The 18,090-nt window shown below is 29.1% G+C and overlaps 2 protein-coding genes across 4 annotated transcripts; one reads left to right on the plus strand and one right to left on the minus strand.

Annotated features, from left to right (window-relative positions):
- The first annotated feature begins 1,270 nt into the window (after positions 1-1,270).
- Positions 1,271-7,304, plus strand: LOC136775787 (uncharacterized). The gene is made up of 3 exons (XM_066730861.1): positions 1,271-1,555; positions 4,515-4,552; positions 5,817-7,304. Exons 1-3 carry the CDS (start codon positions 1,462-1,464, stop codon positions 6,678-6,680), a joined length of 996 nt encoding a protein of 331 aa, XP_066586958.1. The 5' UTR covers positions 1,271-1,461; the 3' UTR covers positions 6,681-7,304.
- A 7,447-nt stretch (positions 7,305-14,751) lies between these two features.
- Positions 14,752-17,510, minus strand: Dhod (dihydroorotate dehydrogenase 2). 3 transcript variants are annotated; one of them, XM_066729858.1, is made up of 3 exons: positions 17,371-17,510; positions 16,912-17,115; positions 14,752-16,704 (listed from the first exon to the last, which is right to left on the minus strand). In XM_066729858.1, exons 2-3 carry the CDS (start codon positions 17,009-17,011, stop codon positions 15,878-15,880), a joined length of 927 nt encoding a protein of 308 aa, XP_066585955.1. In that variant the 5' UTR covers positions 17,012-17,115; positions 17,371-17,510; the 3' UTR covers positions 14,752-15,877. The 3 variants fall into 3 exon arrangements, with proteins under 3 accessions (XP_066585955.1, XP_066585956.1, XP_066585954.1); XM_066729859.1 differs by lacking the exon at positions 17,371-17,510 and adding an exon at positions 17,193-17,334; XM_066729857.1 differs by lacking the exon at positions 17,371-17,510 and having other exon boundaries at positions 16,912-17,282.
- Between the last annotated feature and the right edge of the window lie 580 nt (positions 17,511-18,090).

Here is an 18,090-nt window from a genome sequence, read left to right on the forward strand (position 1 = left end):
ATTTAACAGTTAAAATGTTAAAATAGAATTCCATAAACTGTTGATATTGTAATATAACTTTCAGGGCTAATACTGCGTTTACAACTTCCGGACATGGTTGATCCAATAAGAATCAGAACCATCCATGTTGCAACTCTTAAAAATTTAACTATAATTGTATAAATTTTCTAAAAAGAATTATTTTCTTTATTTCTTCTATATTAAAATATATATCGTGAAACGAGTAAAGTGTTACGAAGTAATAAAATGGTAAGTGGAGAAAATACCAAAGAAAGTGAAAAAATATAAAAATAATTTTATGACGTTTTAAATTACTTTTGTGTTGAAAATAAAATTCTTTTATTTCAAATACAATGTTTTATTCCAATGTTATTTGTGCAGCTCATTGAATTCGTCTTCTCATCGTCTACTATATGTAAATGCCTGACTCTGTTGAAAAAATCTAAGGTAACCTTGACGCAGCTTTGATGCAATCAACTAATAAGATGGTACCATTTGATAGAGTCCCACAAGCTGCACAATCTTTACCTAGGACTTTGTTTGATATTTATTATTACTCTTCGTCACTTTATTTATCCCACCATGAATATGTTTAAGGCAAATGCAATAAAACCATTGTGTTTCCTTTTCTGGATGTTGTTCCGTATTAAAATATTCTTTTAAAAATACCATTGAATTTAATAATTTAAACAAAATTATTTCATTAGTTTTTAATTGTAATTTTATTAATTATTTTATTATGTTACAAAATTAAATAGTTAATAACAATATTAAGTTTCCTATGTAGAAATTTAATCTTTTCTGCAAGTCAACTCTTTCGCTTAACACAATAAACTATTGTATCCGTTTAATTACTCAACATTATTCTGCATTACAAAGTTATATTTTTAATACAAAAAATAGAAAAGAAATCGCTATAGAAACTACTAATAATTCAACAAATTAATCGTACACGTATGTAAAACGGAGCAATAGAATCGTATGCACAATGATCGAAGTACGATGATCTTAATTAAAAGAATAATTAATATTTAATTTCACTTTCAGCTTTTACCCAATATAATAAGCTATTATAATCGCAATATGAAAACATACGGTGCCTTGAATTTGAAACAAATGCTAGATAGATTCGTTGCAAAGAGATAATCAGCACTTGCCATCCACAATACTCTTGAAGCCTCCCCTCTTCTAAAGAAATATTTCTATGTACACCATGTATATAACCAGTGAAAGTGGTTGTCAGCTCTCCACACCAGCGTGAAGTCCGATAGCTTCAGGATCTTTGCTACGTATCTTACAGTTAAGTTTAACTAACGCTGCTGGTAACGTGTACCGTGCACCTTACGTCGAAAGAATACGTTTGATGCGCTCTAAAAGGTGAATAATACGCAACAAAGCAGTTACTCTGCACAGTTATCCTCTTCTTTTCTTCATCGGAATATTTTAACGGGACTAGTTAAGATGAAGTGGAAAATGGAACTCATAAACATTTTTACATTAGTACTGTTTATTGAAACTATTTTTGGATACCCATCACAGAAACAATATAACCCAGGTCAGTGATATTGTTGACTCGTATTTCAGTTTAATGAACTTAGTACTATTAAAATTTAATATTTATGCAATTGCATAAATAGTCTGTTACGTTGCTTTAAACATTTTATAGGAATCCTTGTAAAATTAAAGATATTACGTCTGCATTAGATTTAATAATTAATTCAATGCATTAAACTTAAGTTAATCAAATTAATTAACTTGACCAGGAAACTATTGTATATACATTGGATATTTTCTGGAATATCACGTATGGTTATATATTTGTTAAAAGGAAATTTTGATTATGAAATAATAGAATCATTTAACACAAGATTTTCTTGCGTATAATGTTAATATATGTGTGATAATAAAATTAGCAGTAAATGTAAAATTTATAAAGTAAGAATAAATCCATAAAAATCTTCGGATTAAAAGAAAAAATTAACTAAAAATCTATCTACAGAATACAACTGAATTAAAAAATTATTCTGATCAATAAAAAACGCGAATAAAATCAATTTTGAAAGTAAACTCTTTAGGAGAATACCCTTAAGTGGGTCATGCATACCGACATTGCAGATCGCCAAAATGCGTAACAAGAAAAAATGGCAGTATTATACAAGGCACAAATAAAAATTTTATAAAATAGTATAAAAATAACGATTATAAAATAAATTAAGCTTCTGCCATAGATGAATTCATGAGGAATCAAATAAGTCTAGAGACAAAAATCCGACATAAAATTTAGTCGTATTATTCAGGCCTGTAATTAATAAATAATAACAGTGAACATAAACACGAAAATAATTCCGATTGTTGCCAGTGAGCGCGCAACGGTCGAGAAACTGTCAGTGCAAGAGAGTGAAATAGAGAGAGAGAGAGAGGAAGAAGGAGAGATAGAGAGATTTCTTCCAGTATCATATTATACATAGATACCAACTTATATAGATATGAAAAAATAGTTTTTATATATAATTTTATTATGTCAATTTTTTGATAATTAAAATTGTTACTAATAATTTAACTTTTATATAATAAAATATTTTTTAATCGAAACAATACAATATGCTATTTTGAAGATCTTAAAGTCAGATTATTTATAAATGATATAGGGTATATTAAACTAAATTTCCTGTTCAGAGCTTAAAATTGTTCAAATATACTTATCATTTATGCATTTGTAGTCTGCAATATCCCTTTATATAGTTTTGTTTCACTTAAATTAAAGAAAAGATGAAACTGAATTATGTGGGACATCTTCTCTTAAATGTTGGCCTTAAATATATGTATTGAAATATAAAATTTTTAGATTTACACCGTATAGACCACACACGTGACAAAATTTATTTGGTGATTTTTTTTTGTTACACTAGTAGTGTTCTATCTGCTAGTGTATATTAATTAAGCTGTTCGTAGTGCAAAGGCATAATTTCATATACGAAGATAATATGTAACTTTAAAATGATGGATTATCCACTTAACTTTAATAACATAGATACCACTAATAAGAAAAACTGCGCGACTCACCTAATAGTTATTACTACTTACTCTTCTTAAATTAAAATACTATAATAGTTTATTTATTTTGAATTAGATGCTCTATTGAATTTTAGTTTATTCTACCCTATTTTTATTGTACATTATGGATTTTTCAAGGATGTATGACAACAATAATCATATCATTACATTCATCATCTTTTGAATTTGAAACAATTTAATAATGATTTAAGAGTAATATTAAACAAGAATGTTGTAACAAAAATTATTAGAAATTGTTCTGCACTTTGTGAAAAATCATAAAAGCAGTAAGAAAGACCAACAGGATTAATGTTAAAGATTTATTTGATACTTTTGACCATTTTTTTAAATGGCTATGTATGTGTTATTTTTTCGAGTGTGGCGGCACTGCATTACACGTCATCCATAAAGAGTGACGTAGGCGCATCATGTACGTCACACATTTCGCAACTTACGAATCTGAATAACTAAAAATTTACGAATTTGGCTGCAAAGTGGCAATTGAATATTTTTCTTAGAGTAGGTTGAGGAAAATGTTCCCTTACTCTGACACGAGAAATAATACAATTAATCGATTTTGTAATTACCTAAGTGCACAATATTGCGATGTCGCTCAACATTATTAACTAATCAAACAAGTTAGCTGCTGACATACCAAACAACGTATAAATAAGTGAAAACGTACTTTTTGCCATTAATGACTTCATTGTACCATTCACTTTTTTTACTATTTTGCTACTCAATTCAGACAGTCTATTCTTTCATTTTAATTTAATCAATTATTCAATTTCCATCTATATATAAGCACACAATATATTTACATAATATATTTAAATGTGGCTACCAGCAGTAACATTTATAGCTTTATATGATATACTACACAAAGCTCAATTTCATCAGATATTGCATGTATTATATTTAATTTTAAAGTAAGCAAAATAAAATATATAAGGGTTGTGATGGGATTGTTATATAATAAAAAAAGAAGAATTGCTTTATATATAAAATATAACGTTAGATGTTTATCGAAACAATCGACTTGAAATGCGTAACCTTATATTTCAGGATTGTTTGAAACGGTTTACCCAATTCTTGGTCATATTTATAGAAATTGAGACTTGGATTATTTTTATTGTTTTATATCAAAGTTCCAAGTATATCAATCGTTTCTTAAGAAATACATAAAGCAAGCAGGCCCTGATTTAACCTGGCGTAACAATAGGTAGTAATTTGCAATTACTTTTCATCGGGGATACCGCCATGCTTCTTGATTTGAGTCAAACGTGTCATTTTTTTATAACATGTATTAGACTTGAGGCTTTTGTTAGATTGCAGTATTTTATCATTATTACTTTCATTATGTTGCATAAAACTTTTACTGGATTACTATCATCTATTAATTTTAATCGCAAATATATTTGAAAAATAACAAAATTAAAAGAGCGTTGTTTTTTTTTCAGATGCGGAACCAAAATTTAAAGACAAAGCTGAATACAATGTAAGAAAACAAAATTAATAATTTTTCATCGTTATTTTTTCAGTTGAAGGAAGAAATGTATATATTAAGTTTGTATATTATAGTATGGGTTTCCACATGAAAATGTACGGTTAAAAAACATTTAAAAAAGGTTCCGCTTTAAAAATATGTAAAACTTATATTAAAATACTTTTGACATTCACAGAAATTTGATTTTTTCACTACCAAAAAAAACAGTCTTTCCACATTTATAATAAGCTCAAAGAATTTAAATAGATAACAATTACATTTCAACTTGATGCAAAAATTATATTTTGCTCTTCCATTCGTTGCTATATGGAGAAACTGTAGCTAAAACAGGATGCAATTTAATTAGCTTGAAGGGTGAAATTTCACTATCGTTTCCTTATAGTATAATACCTTTTTTATAGTGATTTCTCCAGGAGGTTTAGTCCACTCTCATTATTTAATGTAGCTGCTCAAAGTGTGTCCCTCTTTCACGTACGCAGATTTCTGGCCTCCACATGACATTCCACGTTGGTCGATGCACCATATGCAAGGCGTGATGGTATCGAAGACAAAGATTCTTGCATTGCAAATCTTATCTACTGTACCATCATGCTTAGGCTCCACTAGATCTTAACTCGATGTGCTTTCTTATTATTATTCCTCCTCCAGGGAATTGTTTATGAATCTTTGTTAAACATCTTCTTTATCATTACATAGCATTTCAGGTATTGCACAAAAACTTGCATTAAGCCAACGTGGGAATCATAGAGTATTGCATTTTCATGCATTTTTTTTTTTAAATTACTAATTAATCACAAGTAGAAACACTCATCGAAATACACATGCCTGGCTCACTTTATTATGATGCTCTGACATAAACATAATAAAAATTCTTCTTTCCCCACACAATATTCTCATTTGGTTTCATTATTCTATAATAGTTCCTATACAAAACCTCCATTGAGAAATTTCTTTTTGTATTTCAATTCTTTTCAAAGTGAAAGTTTATTTTCACCAGGAAACCCTATATAAACAAATTCTTATTAATAATATACTACACACACTTTATAATATATGTAAAATCTCTTTTAATTTTTGCAAATAAGCATTTGATTGAAGAAACGGGGAACGAATACAGCTCTCTTCTGTTTTACAACGTGCTTTTTCTAAAAACTCCACACCTTCTGTCTTCATTGCTACGATGATATAAATTTGCACCTATCAACGTTAATTTAATGATTCAGTAATGAGAAACCAGTTTTAACGACTGTTTCAGGATTTAGTGGCTGCAGCTTCGGGTGAAAAAAAAGAATATAACATTACCAACGATTCAGAAATTTTAATGGAACCAACAGAAGTCATAAAAACAGAGCAAGAGACAACAGCTGGACTATCCTTATCCGAGGATCAAGAATTAATTAATAGCGATACCGTTCTTACGAGTGGAGAGCAAGAAGCTGAAGTTAGAAACGCGGAAACGGAAAGTCAAACTTTGTTTCCATCTTTCGCGGAACTTTTCTCCAAGCATCGTCTTTCCTTTTTGGAGCAGCAGCAACAAAGATATCGTCCTAATAGGTTCTTAGGCTATTTTCAACGTGATCGAAATGCCTATCAAACGGTAGCAACGTACACGACTAAAGACGTTCAACCATCGCTACTGGGATCCGGAAACTTTGGTGTTATTCGAGGTGGCACTTATTATCCGGAGGAGAAAGAGGAGGATGGATACACAGCTAACGAAAGTTTGTTCAATCCTTATTATAACAACGACAAACGTAATCGTCAAAACTATTATGGAAATCCGAAACCCCAACCGGTTCGAAGCGGAGACTTCTTCGCAAATTTCCGCGATTTCGCAGATATAACCTCGCCACCTAAATCTAGTTTTTCCCATTTGTCAGTGGTTTATACGAATAGAAATGGCAGTGTTGCAGAAAAGGTCACTGAACCCAGAAATATTTTTGAAACTCTAAGGATGTTGGAGCAGGACGAATTAAATATTCCAGTATTAGTTACAACTGAAATTCCTATGAAAAAAATTAGTAAGGGTAAACGAAAGCTAATTAAATTAAGGGAATACGAAGAGAAAAAGACTCGAAAGTCTCGCTTAGCTGTCGAGCCTCTCTTGGCACTTAGTTGAGCATGTTACTGCATTATGCTTGAATGTAAACTATATAACTTCACACGCGATTCCTGTTTAACGAACAAAGTCAAACTCTCTTTTAGGTTGAATAAAAAATGGATCATTCGTGGTCTATATTTATATATATATATATATATATATTACTTAAAACAGGAATTAGCAGAAATAATGATTCAATTACCGATTTTTTCAATTTTTTACATCTAAAATTTGAACAATAAATAAAATAGGAACGAATCATCTGCTGCGCTAATAATCATTTAGCGTGAAAAATATGAAGAATATAAAGATTGTTTTTTTTAAACTATTTTTTCTGCACTTTTTGCAAGGTTAATCTAGGTTGAAAGAATAAAAATCAGTATATTGAAATTGCAGAAAGTACAGTTGAGGCAAATAAACCTATAAAAATACGATACCGCGTCAATAGGTTTTCTACGTTTGATATCGATTTCCTAGGAGGACCGGTAAGAAAATATCTTCTCTATATATCTGTTGATTCGTGAAAAACTCTATTTCACAAATTTTAATATATATTTATATACTTTTTTAAAGTAATATATTATAGGGTGAAATTTTATTATGCATATGTAAATTAATATTTTACCAGTGATATATTTTTTATCATCGGTGCTAAGAGTTTGCAAGGAAAGTGTAATATTGTACTTGAGGAAAAGTGGAAGTATGATAGAGAGATAAATGCTAGATTTGTGTGAATTTTGTGCTATTATAGGACTGAAAGTTAACTTAATTTGTTAAAGAGGATCCATCACTCATAAATCTAAATTTCAATAGAATATTTAATTGTAAATAAAAATTAGTCAGAATTTAATATTTGCTATCAATATCTATCGTTATATTCTTAAACCAATATTTATGTTACTTCCAAATACGAGTAAAATCTGTGGTATAAAAATGATTAAAAAATTAATCGTAGGCAAAATATTGGAAATGGACATGTTAAATATTCACCCTGTATATATGCTTTGTTAGTATACCCTTTATACTTGTCCTCATGGAATTAGAAATACGTAGCACAAGGCACGGTAACCATTAAGCAAAGACGCGAGGTGAATGCAGCTACTTAAGAACACTTTGATTGTTAGACTTCTATTCTACTATAGCCATCTTCGTCTTTCTTAAGAGGTACTATATTTTCTTATTTTTATTTAGTTTCCTTAGAGGCAGAAGGATTAAACGTATAGGGTGAGCCATTTTAATCGTCGCGTGTATAAAGAACGAAGAATTTAAAAATATATATTTTAACAAAATATCTTGTTTTAATTAGGGTCACATGAAATAGTAAGACATTCAATTTTGTTTAAATTCAATTTAAATTTTTATTATTATATTGTATGAAGCATATCTTAAAATACACAACAAGAATAACGTGGAGTTATTGTGTAGCAACGATTACGACTGTAAATTTTGACGTTTCACTTTTCTTACTTTAGCCAACGTCTCAGCGTTACGGTTATGAGCATCAGGCGTGAATTTCTGAAAGAAAGTATTATTGGTCAATTGAAAACCTTCGCAGTTTCAAAACTGCATGATAAAATTTAAAAATTCCAAAAGATCATATTTTCTTATGTTTCCAAAGGTAATCAGCAACCAAACTATACAACGATTCGAGGGCTCCTACGTTTAAAATCTATATTTTTAGATAATCTTTCAATATTTTTGGTGCTATACCAGTGTGAAAAAAGTTACTTGAATCGCAATTGCGTGATATTTGATGCATTATTGAAGTAATGACTGAAAATTTTGACATTTAATTTTTCAAATTAAAACATATGGCAAACACTATGAAATTTTTCTAATATTCATAAAATGTAGTATTTTAACATTTTTAGGCTCACTGAACCTAATGTTTTTTTCTTTTTAATCAGATATTTAAATGCATTATTTTCTTTCCGTCGTAAACTATTAGAAAAGGCTCCTGAGTTGAGTAAAATCTCCCTTGCGTTTTAGATTCCTATATCCCTGACCAGAAGAAAATATCTCGCGTTGCATTCCATGTATGCATTTTTACACTCATATTTGTTAAATATCATTTAAAAAATATATACCTCTATACAATGGTGATAAAGTCGTGAGACTAAAATCGATCCATCGTACTTATATTGGAAATAAAAGAGAGAAGCTATTTAATGACGTAATTATAAATGGTTAGAAAATCCTCAAGAAAAGATTCCTTTAAAATTTTACGGTAAATTAAACCCTGTATACATAAGTTTCCAAAAATATAGAAAAAAGTATTATCGATGAAAGGAGGGAAAAGTTAATTTACATTTAAATTTTAATTTTTAAAATTTTCATATTTTCTCGACTGTTGAGGAGTTTAGGAAAACTATTACTTCATTAGGAATGAGCTAATTTTTATTTATTCAACGAATCTGATCGAAAAGAAAAGTCAACTAGATTTAGAAAGAGAGAGGCAACTCAGAGAACATAGCTCTCGCTTTCTAATGTGACGTCACAAACCATCGTAGTAAGTTTACTTGGTAAGCAGCTATGATCTATACAAACTTATCTCCTATCCTCTCTCTCTCTCTCTCTCTCTCTCTCTCTCTCTCTCTCCCTCCCTCCCTCCCTCCTCTCCATAGACAGATTCGTTGAATGTAAACTTATAGTACATCCTTCTAGTGAACAGAAAAATGCTGTGCTCAGTATTACTAGCAAAAGTTTAATTTCAAAAAACTTACTTAAAAATTCTTTCAAATGCAAGAATTGCCCATATTAATAATACAAAATTTGATTGCTTTAATTTAATGATTACACATTTTTGTGCAGATTGCTAGATTCTAGTAATTAATCATTTTCCTAAACCTATAATAAAAATTTCATTTTCCTACTTATCTTTTAGTCAAGTTTGTATAATTGTTAGTTTGTTGTTTCTAAATTTGTTAAACATATATGTGACTTAAAACACGTCATTTCTCGTTGCATATTTCACAATTTAAAAATCTTTGTAACTAAATTAATACTCACTTGACTATTCGCTATCTGCACACCTACACATTGGTAGTCAGGTAAGAATGTGTAGTGATGCATATGCATAATATCAGCGCTGACTGTCGGTAAATTTTGTCATTTTTGCCGGACTTTTTTTGTTTATGTATATTGCTACACATTCTTACCTGACTGCCAACGTGTAGGTGTGCACATAGCGAATAAAATAATAAAAGGATGATAATTTTAAAATATGTTCAGGATAACATCCCTAAACTGAAGAGTGTGAATATTATAATAACCTGTATTTTAGATATAGTATATCACACAAAATATATATTTTCAATTAAGTTATAGCATTTAATTAAAGTAATATTATTCTGCACAAAATTAATCTATGATATTCTTTAAAGAAATTTATTTTTATATAGTTCAAATAATCTAAAAAAAAGTCTTAGTTAGCTTTTAAATAAGAAAAATGTTCCATGAAATTTGACAAGAGATTTTATTTGGAATTTAGTAAGATCAAAGTTTATAACTATTTCGATTTTACTGCAATAATCTCAAGGATAAAAAATGCAAAGTTTACTAAAAATATTAGTAAGAGGGTTTTAATATTTTAGTGAAAAAAGTAAATTATATATTCTTCTGACCAAGATTACTTATTGTATACATTACAGAAATATATTTTTATAGTGAACATTAGAGAACCGTTTGCTAGATGATGATTGAACAAATATTCAGTTAGCGCGGTACAATCGTTAATGATTTGTTATAGAGCTATCTTTAATTTTTGGCGATTCTTCCCTATTATATTACTTTACAAAAATTATCAGCATACAGTATTTTCGCAAAAAATAAAGATGGCACTTGAACAAAATACGGCTCTTTTGTGCCCATTTCCTCCTATTACGTTTGAAAAACTTTTAACTCGCACTCTCTACACCAAATTAGGATAATATCTTTCTATTTTCACACACTCACGCAACCTACACCAATATAAAATATAAAAAAATTAATTTTATCATAACAACACGTTATTTCTTAGTTAATGAAAAGTTTTATTTTCTTACATTTATTTAAACATAAAATATTAAATATGCATTTAAAAAACAAAAGGAAGTATTATAAATGTACATATAAAGTATGAAAAATAGTACGAATAGAATAAATAATATCTTTAAACAGAATTTTTTAATTTATAAAAAAAAGAATTATTATAGAGAGCATATTGCAAAGAAGTTTTCTTTAAATAATAAAAAAATTAATTTTCTGTCCAACTAACTCAAGTGGTCGTTTCACCTTTGACAAATGATTGTTTATTATATACATTTTTGAAGTAATCAAATACTAACTGATACAGTAACACAATGGGATGCTTATGGGAAAGGCCGCGGAACTTGAATGAAATTCTTTCATGGTAGTCATTTGAATATAAGACTGAAATTTATTAAGGTTCAATGACCTTAAAAGTTCAATATGGCCAGTAGTAATTCTAATGTACACTACCGAAACTCTTCGTGCTAAATCTTCAATTCTTATTCCCTAATACCAAAATAAATAAAAATGTAATTGTAATATGATTGCAAAAACATTTAAATTATTACAATCTAAAATAGAAAAAAAAATAAAATTACAATTACATTATGCCCAAAGTTACCTTATACACATTTAGTGAAAAAAACAATTAACCCATTATTAATCTTCTCGAAAGAGAGATTAAACCAAATTACTGAATAGGTTAAAGAATTTGTTCCCAGTGGTAAATGGAAGGAAATGTTACGAAGATGTTGCTTAAGGAGTGTTAGCAACGAAGGTGTAGTAATAACATGTTCGAAAATGTCAATGAAAACGTGCTAGAATCCCTTACGAATTAATACTACGTATCAGATTGGACCTATAGAAAAGGTACAGAAAATTCAGTATTCGTGTGAATATAATATATAGACTTCTTATTTTTTATGCGAGGATAAAGTGTTGTAAATCATAAATAAATAATATAATTGTTGTAACGCTAGATCAACTACAATACAAAGTTGCACTAGCTAAAGTTTTGAACACTTTAAAAGAATCAAAGTGCATGATACAATAGGGTCCCACTTTATCTTGTCATTGACCTGACGTCACACCAATTATCCAACTATTTAACGCAATATCCTTAGTAACATGAGCGGCCCTGCCTATGCCTGCCTTTTAGAATTTACTGCCAATACTGAACAACTGTTTTGCAGTAATAAACAGGCGAAAAGTGTCCCCATTTTAAATTTTAAAAATATAACGAGGCTTGGATTGAGAATTCAGAAAACTTCTATTTTGCCCCTTGCAGAAAGAATAATTTGTTTTTTCTTGAAAACAAATAAATAATTGTTTAAAATTTTCAAAGTTGATTTTAACGAAATTATTGCTCAGAGTGAATCGATGCGTAGTCAAACTTCTTGTGCAATGTCGTGCTAAAAACATCTCCCAAACTATATACAACCGAGCTATTATTCATTAAATTCCATTAAGCTTCTTTTAATGTTTAAAAATAGTGCAGCACGAGTTTTAAAAAATATAAATTTTCGAAACAGCTGGTTTATATCAAACGTACTAAAATGCTGGTCTGATTTATATTTATGAGTAACAGTGATCATTGTTATAATATTCAAGAGATAAGATATAAATTCTCTGTACTCTGAAATAGTTAAAATGTTCATCTGATTATATTGTTAGATTCGTTGTTTTTATTGAGATTTTTATATGACAATTCTATAACTAGTTTTAAGTATATCCTTGCAACTACATACCTTACCCTTGACCCTTGATTACTTACTGCATCCATTGAATAAATTCAGAAGTCACGAATGAATTGAATTAGATTGGTATATAACATTAACGATTGATAATATAAGGTAAATTATTTTTACATTATACTATCAATCAAGTGAATAGTATTACATAAAGTTCTATTGTATAATTATGAGTAATTATCCACAATATTGATATACCAGCTTTATTCGTGTTTATCTTGAGAATACATACAATTAATGAATAATAATTATTCATTTTTATAATGAAAAAATTGTCAAAGTTAAAATTTTAGGTATCGGGTTATTTTGACGTGTTCATGCATCACTGGTTATTATTACGTGGCCTACAGTTATAGTTTTATTGCTTGGTGTATGGCTACTATATCAGTAATTAGCACAACCCACCGATTTTTATTTTAATGAAATTTGGTTTAAAAAAATAACTAAATTAATGAACTACTTTACAGATGACATGCTAATTTTAATATAGATTAATGAAACTTACACCCCTAATTATACTTCTTAAACCTTTGAGGTATATATTTTTCCGAAAACATCGTCGTATTTAAACTTTTTTCGTTTACAACTTTCTACAATAAATATTTATGTTCTTTCGACTGTTTTTATGTATGTTCAGTTATCATTGGAGTAGAAGAAAAGAGCGAAAAACATTATTTAAAGGTTTAAATTAAGTAGCTTTATCGTCTATTGTCTAGGATTTATAGGTGCTAAAATGGAGCGTCACACAAAAATTGGTATAAATTTCTTTAAAGAAAGTATAATAATTAATAATTTTAAATTTGCTAGTGAATAATTAAATTTGTCATAAGTTTATTCGATTTGCTACATAATATAATCAAGAAAATATATAAAATCGAGCTATTCAAATTACTTTTATAATTTAAATAGAGCTTAATATGGCTATTGTCTTTATTATGAATTACTTTAAGAATTTTAAATTAATTCTTCGAATTCAAAATTTAAAGTTCGTCAATCTTCCTCTTATAGTACGATATAAAGAAACTGCTTTAATTTTATTTCAAAGATATGATCGGTAACTCGATTCCTACTTTTTTTAGCAGATATAAGTATCTAATATTTCAAACTACACCGTCTGCACGTTATTTAACACGTTCGCGACTTTGTGACCCACCGGTGGGTCACCCTTGTTATTGCTTTATGGACTTGCGCGCCCACCAGTGTGGGTCACGAATCCAAATATTAAAAAAAAAGCGAAACAATATAATATAGCGTTTGTTCATTTTTAATCAGTTAAGCGCGCGTTGGTCATGTATACGTGTGAACGCTTGATTTTATTCCGTACACTTTGTGAAGGGTTTTTAAACCTAAATTCGTCGACGTCGCGAACGTATTAAAAAATTAAATGTTATTTTGAAATTTTAGTTTGATAATAGAAGTACCTTAAGACCGAAATGTAAAAAAGGTCTATGTAAATTAAAATGATATGAATTTTTCGACATTTTAGTTTTTTAAAACCTTAAATTTTATGTACTTAGAATACAATATATGTACAATTTCATTTTTATTGTCCGAAATTATCATATTATCACAAGATGTAACTAAACGAGAGCATATTGGAGAAACCGTTTCCGGAATTGTCTGATATTTTTAACATATAAATATGCACATTTTAATTAGTCTTGTAGATACTGAGATAAAGCTTGATAAAAATTAGCATTTTGACTAATACTCAAATATGAAAAATAGGTACTGCATCAATATTAATTACTTTTAAATCGCACATTATACAGATAAATTATGCGAACGGTCTTCTTTTAAATTGTAAATTCTTTTTGTTACATCCTGTTAAACATTGAAATCTTAAAATTATATTATTTAAGAATTTATAATTCGCTACTTTATACCGAACTCAATCCTACGTTAAATGATTCAGTGTAAACTTTAGCACATTGTTATATTATTTGTTGTTGATTTTTGTAACTTAGTGGATAAGTCTTTGAACTATAATAAAAAATATATTTTTGAAATTGTAGTTTTCTTTAATATTACTATTATAGAAAGAAAAAAACAAATGAATACTTTGATTAAACGAATTTTCAATGTTCATTTAGATTACATAGAAATTAAAATCAAGAAAATTTTAAAGAATAAAGAATGATAGTGGGTGATCATTCTGCTTAGGAGCCAAGGAAACATCGGATTTGGTATTAATATTAAAAGAGTTGCAGAGACAAATAATACAAATAAATTACTCTCCTAAATAAGCGATATAAATTTCAAGACTAATATTATTTTTATAAGTTTCAATAGTTTGAAAAAAATTAAATATGAAATTCAATGCGATTTAATAGCTATTAAAATATATTTATTTAGTATAAGGCACAACAGTTTAGAAATACATAATTTAAGTGACGTAAACAATTAATTAACGATTGTTCATGCCTATCAATCAGATAATGAAAGAACAAACATCATGAAAATTACATACTTATAGTATGTGCTTAACAAATGAAAATGTATTTATTTTCATTTTTCAGATAATTTTCCTACTACTGTAAGTTCTTTTTGAAGGCTCAGATAGCTATATATGTAGCATATAAATAGTACAATTTTTTCAACATTTATATAAAATATTATAAACCTTTTTAATTCGAGTAGTATTAACAGTGAAGGATCAAGTCTGTAAACCTAGATCTTTTGTCTCTAAACAAAAACACCAATTTATTGTCCAAATATTAATTTTGGAGTTTTAGTGTGAAACGAAAAATTAGACTTTTTTAAACTGCTCTAATAACTTTAAAAATTTCTAAGAATTCACAAAGAATTTAAGAGAAAACTCATTTTTAATTTCATAAAATGAGACTCCAAAACTTGTATAAAAATATTGTTTGTGCTAGCTTTGGATAACTTCCTGCCAAGTAACTTCATTTATTGAACAAAAATTATATCAAATAATTCTTTCATTATTTTAAGATCTGCATATGAAAACGGTTTGGAGCAACGAATCTTTTTAGTTTATTGAGAGTGAAAATGATCGGGCCATAACAAAATCCATGCTTACACACGGAAGGCACTGAAAAACATTCATATAAAAACTGTTAAAACCGTAAATACGTGCCGTTGGAATATTCGAATATAGAAGAATCCACAAATAAAACATATTTTTTAAAAGGTAAAAATCAAACTGCGCAAGTAAAAAAATGGTTTATTTAAGTTAATTATAAAATTTTTATAAAATATATCAAAAATACTATTTACATTATTACAAATGTAGTTCTTTACAAATTGCCAGTTTACTAAATAATCGTCTGCTCAATGTAGAGCATTTATATTCAAAAAAGCTGGATAAAAATTAAAAATTTCATAATTTTATAAAATTTATGAATTATAGAAAACTTAGATTGAAATATTGCACAGAACTTTGTTTTAGATTTTAAACCAACTTGCTTTTTTACTTACAGAAAGTGCAGTTCATTATTTAATTATGTTATTTTTACCCACGGCATCAGCAACAGAATTGTAACCCTCTTTTTTTAATAAATCATTTAATTCTGTTTTTATCTTTGACACTATTGGTGGGCCATAATACGTATATGAGGTATATAGTTGTACTAATGATGCACCAGCTTTAATTTTTGCTAATGCATCTTCTCCAGAAAAGACTCCACCAACCCCAATTATAGGAATAGTACCTTTGGTCCTTTTATACATATCAGAAATCATTGTTGTAGAAATATAATTCAATGGGGCACCACTAAGACCACCTGTTTCATTCTCATAATTAGTATTTATCAAATTTGGTCTATTAATAGTGGTATTACAAAGGATTAGTCCATCAACTTTAGTCTTATTATTTTGGATAACATCAGCTATATCTTGTCTTTCTTGACTAGACAGATCAGGGGCTAGCTTTAAAAATAATGGTGTCTTAATGTTAGAACTTTCTCTTATTTTATTTATTGCAGCAAGTAAGTCTTCTAATTTTTGTTTTCTTTGTAAAGTTCGTAAGTTTGGTGTGTTTGGGCTAGAAACATTGATAACAAAATAATCAGCTACATCAGAAAATGTTTTGATTCCATTCACATAGTCTTCTGCAGCATCTTCTGTATTTTTATTTTTTCCTAAATTTACTCCTATAATTATATCAGATTCTTTTGCTTCCCTAAGTTTTTTTAGCCGAGACCATACAATACTATATCCTTCACTGTTAAAGCCATATCTATTAATAGTTGCTTTATCCTCTGGAAGTCTAAAAACTCTGGGCTTTGGATTACCTTCCTGTGGCTCAGGTGTTACAGATCCTGTAAAAAGAACAAGTTTAAAATACTTTAATGTTTCATTTTTAAACTACCAAACACCATTTAAGCAGCATAAGATCTTTGTTATGACTTTCATTATTAAATATATTGCTATTAGTCAAAATGGTCATAAGAAAGATTTAAAAATATATTCACTCAGAAAATGTACCATCCGTTTAAAGATTTTAAAAATAAATAAAATCAATGTACCTATTTCTACAAAACCAAAACCACAATTGGACAGGCCTTGAACAGCTTCTGCATGCTTGTCAAATCCAGCAGCCATCCCTATTGGGTTTCTAAATTTCATTCGTAATAATGTAGTCTCAAGCAACTTTGAATCTGTGGTATTTCCTTTGGGTACCAAGCCCCATTTCAATAGTTTTATACCCAATTTGTGTGCTGTTTCAGGATCTAAGAGATGAATAATTGGCATTGCTACTTTTTTATAAAACTTTTCGTTTTTATTATATATAGATACTCCAACAAACATAGTCACAGCACAACCAGTGACAGCTAATAAAGATTTAAATTTTTCCATATTGTTTAACCATGAAGCCATTATAAGTATTGGGTTTTATAGTAAAAAAATCAACCTTTTGTCACTTATAATTAACGTTTTATTCACACTGTAAACTCTTTTTCTCGTTCTAATCGACACTTACTAACCTCACACTGACACTTGTCGACGCTCTTCACGCTAGCCGCTAGTTTCGCCTAGTTTCGCCAAATACAATTCAGGGTCACCAACGCATCAGGATTCAGGGATGCCAAGTGCGTACACTGCGTACATACCCGTACTACTACCCGTCAACCATCAACTGATAAGGGCGGCCGAGGTGGAAGAACGACTACTGAATACGACCGCCACAGTTTAAAAAGGCTAGAGATTTGTTTGCGTTCAAATCAGAATACGGGAAAATTTTGACTTGTTTATCCCACATCCTGTCCCGCATCACCTAAATTATCGGTTGATCAGTTCCTGCAACATGTTTAGCGCTTGTAAGCCATACTTTCTGGAACAGAATTTATCTGATTATCCTTTGGACACTGCAACACATTAATCGACATAAAATTTTTAAAATTAAAGTTTCAATGACCAGAAAAAATTCATAGCGTAGAAAATAATGACTTGTGAGAGCCAATGAAAAATCACTACGTGTCAAAATTTTGCTTTTTTCTCAACTTAGGTATACGCTGCCCTTTATCACGGACACTCAATTGTCAAAATCACGTCGGATTCGCTAAGCTCATCATTACCGATTCCAATATCCCACGAATGGCGTGCCTAAAAACCAGCCTAAACTGCCTACAATAATAGTAATAGCCCCTCATTAAACCATTTGCTCCAATCCGTGGTCCGCACTCCGCAGTCCGCACCTCTGACAA

This window comes from Prorops nasuta, unplaced genomic scaffold (genome assembly GCF_024137725.1).
Source record: "Prorops nasuta isolate Cenicafe-Biocafe unplaced genomic scaffold, Cenicafe_Pnas_1.2 PNAS00008, whole genome shotgun sequence".
Taxonomy (NCBI): Eukaryota; Metazoa; Arthropoda; class Insecta; order Hymenoptera; family Bethylidae; genus Prorops; species Prorops nasuta.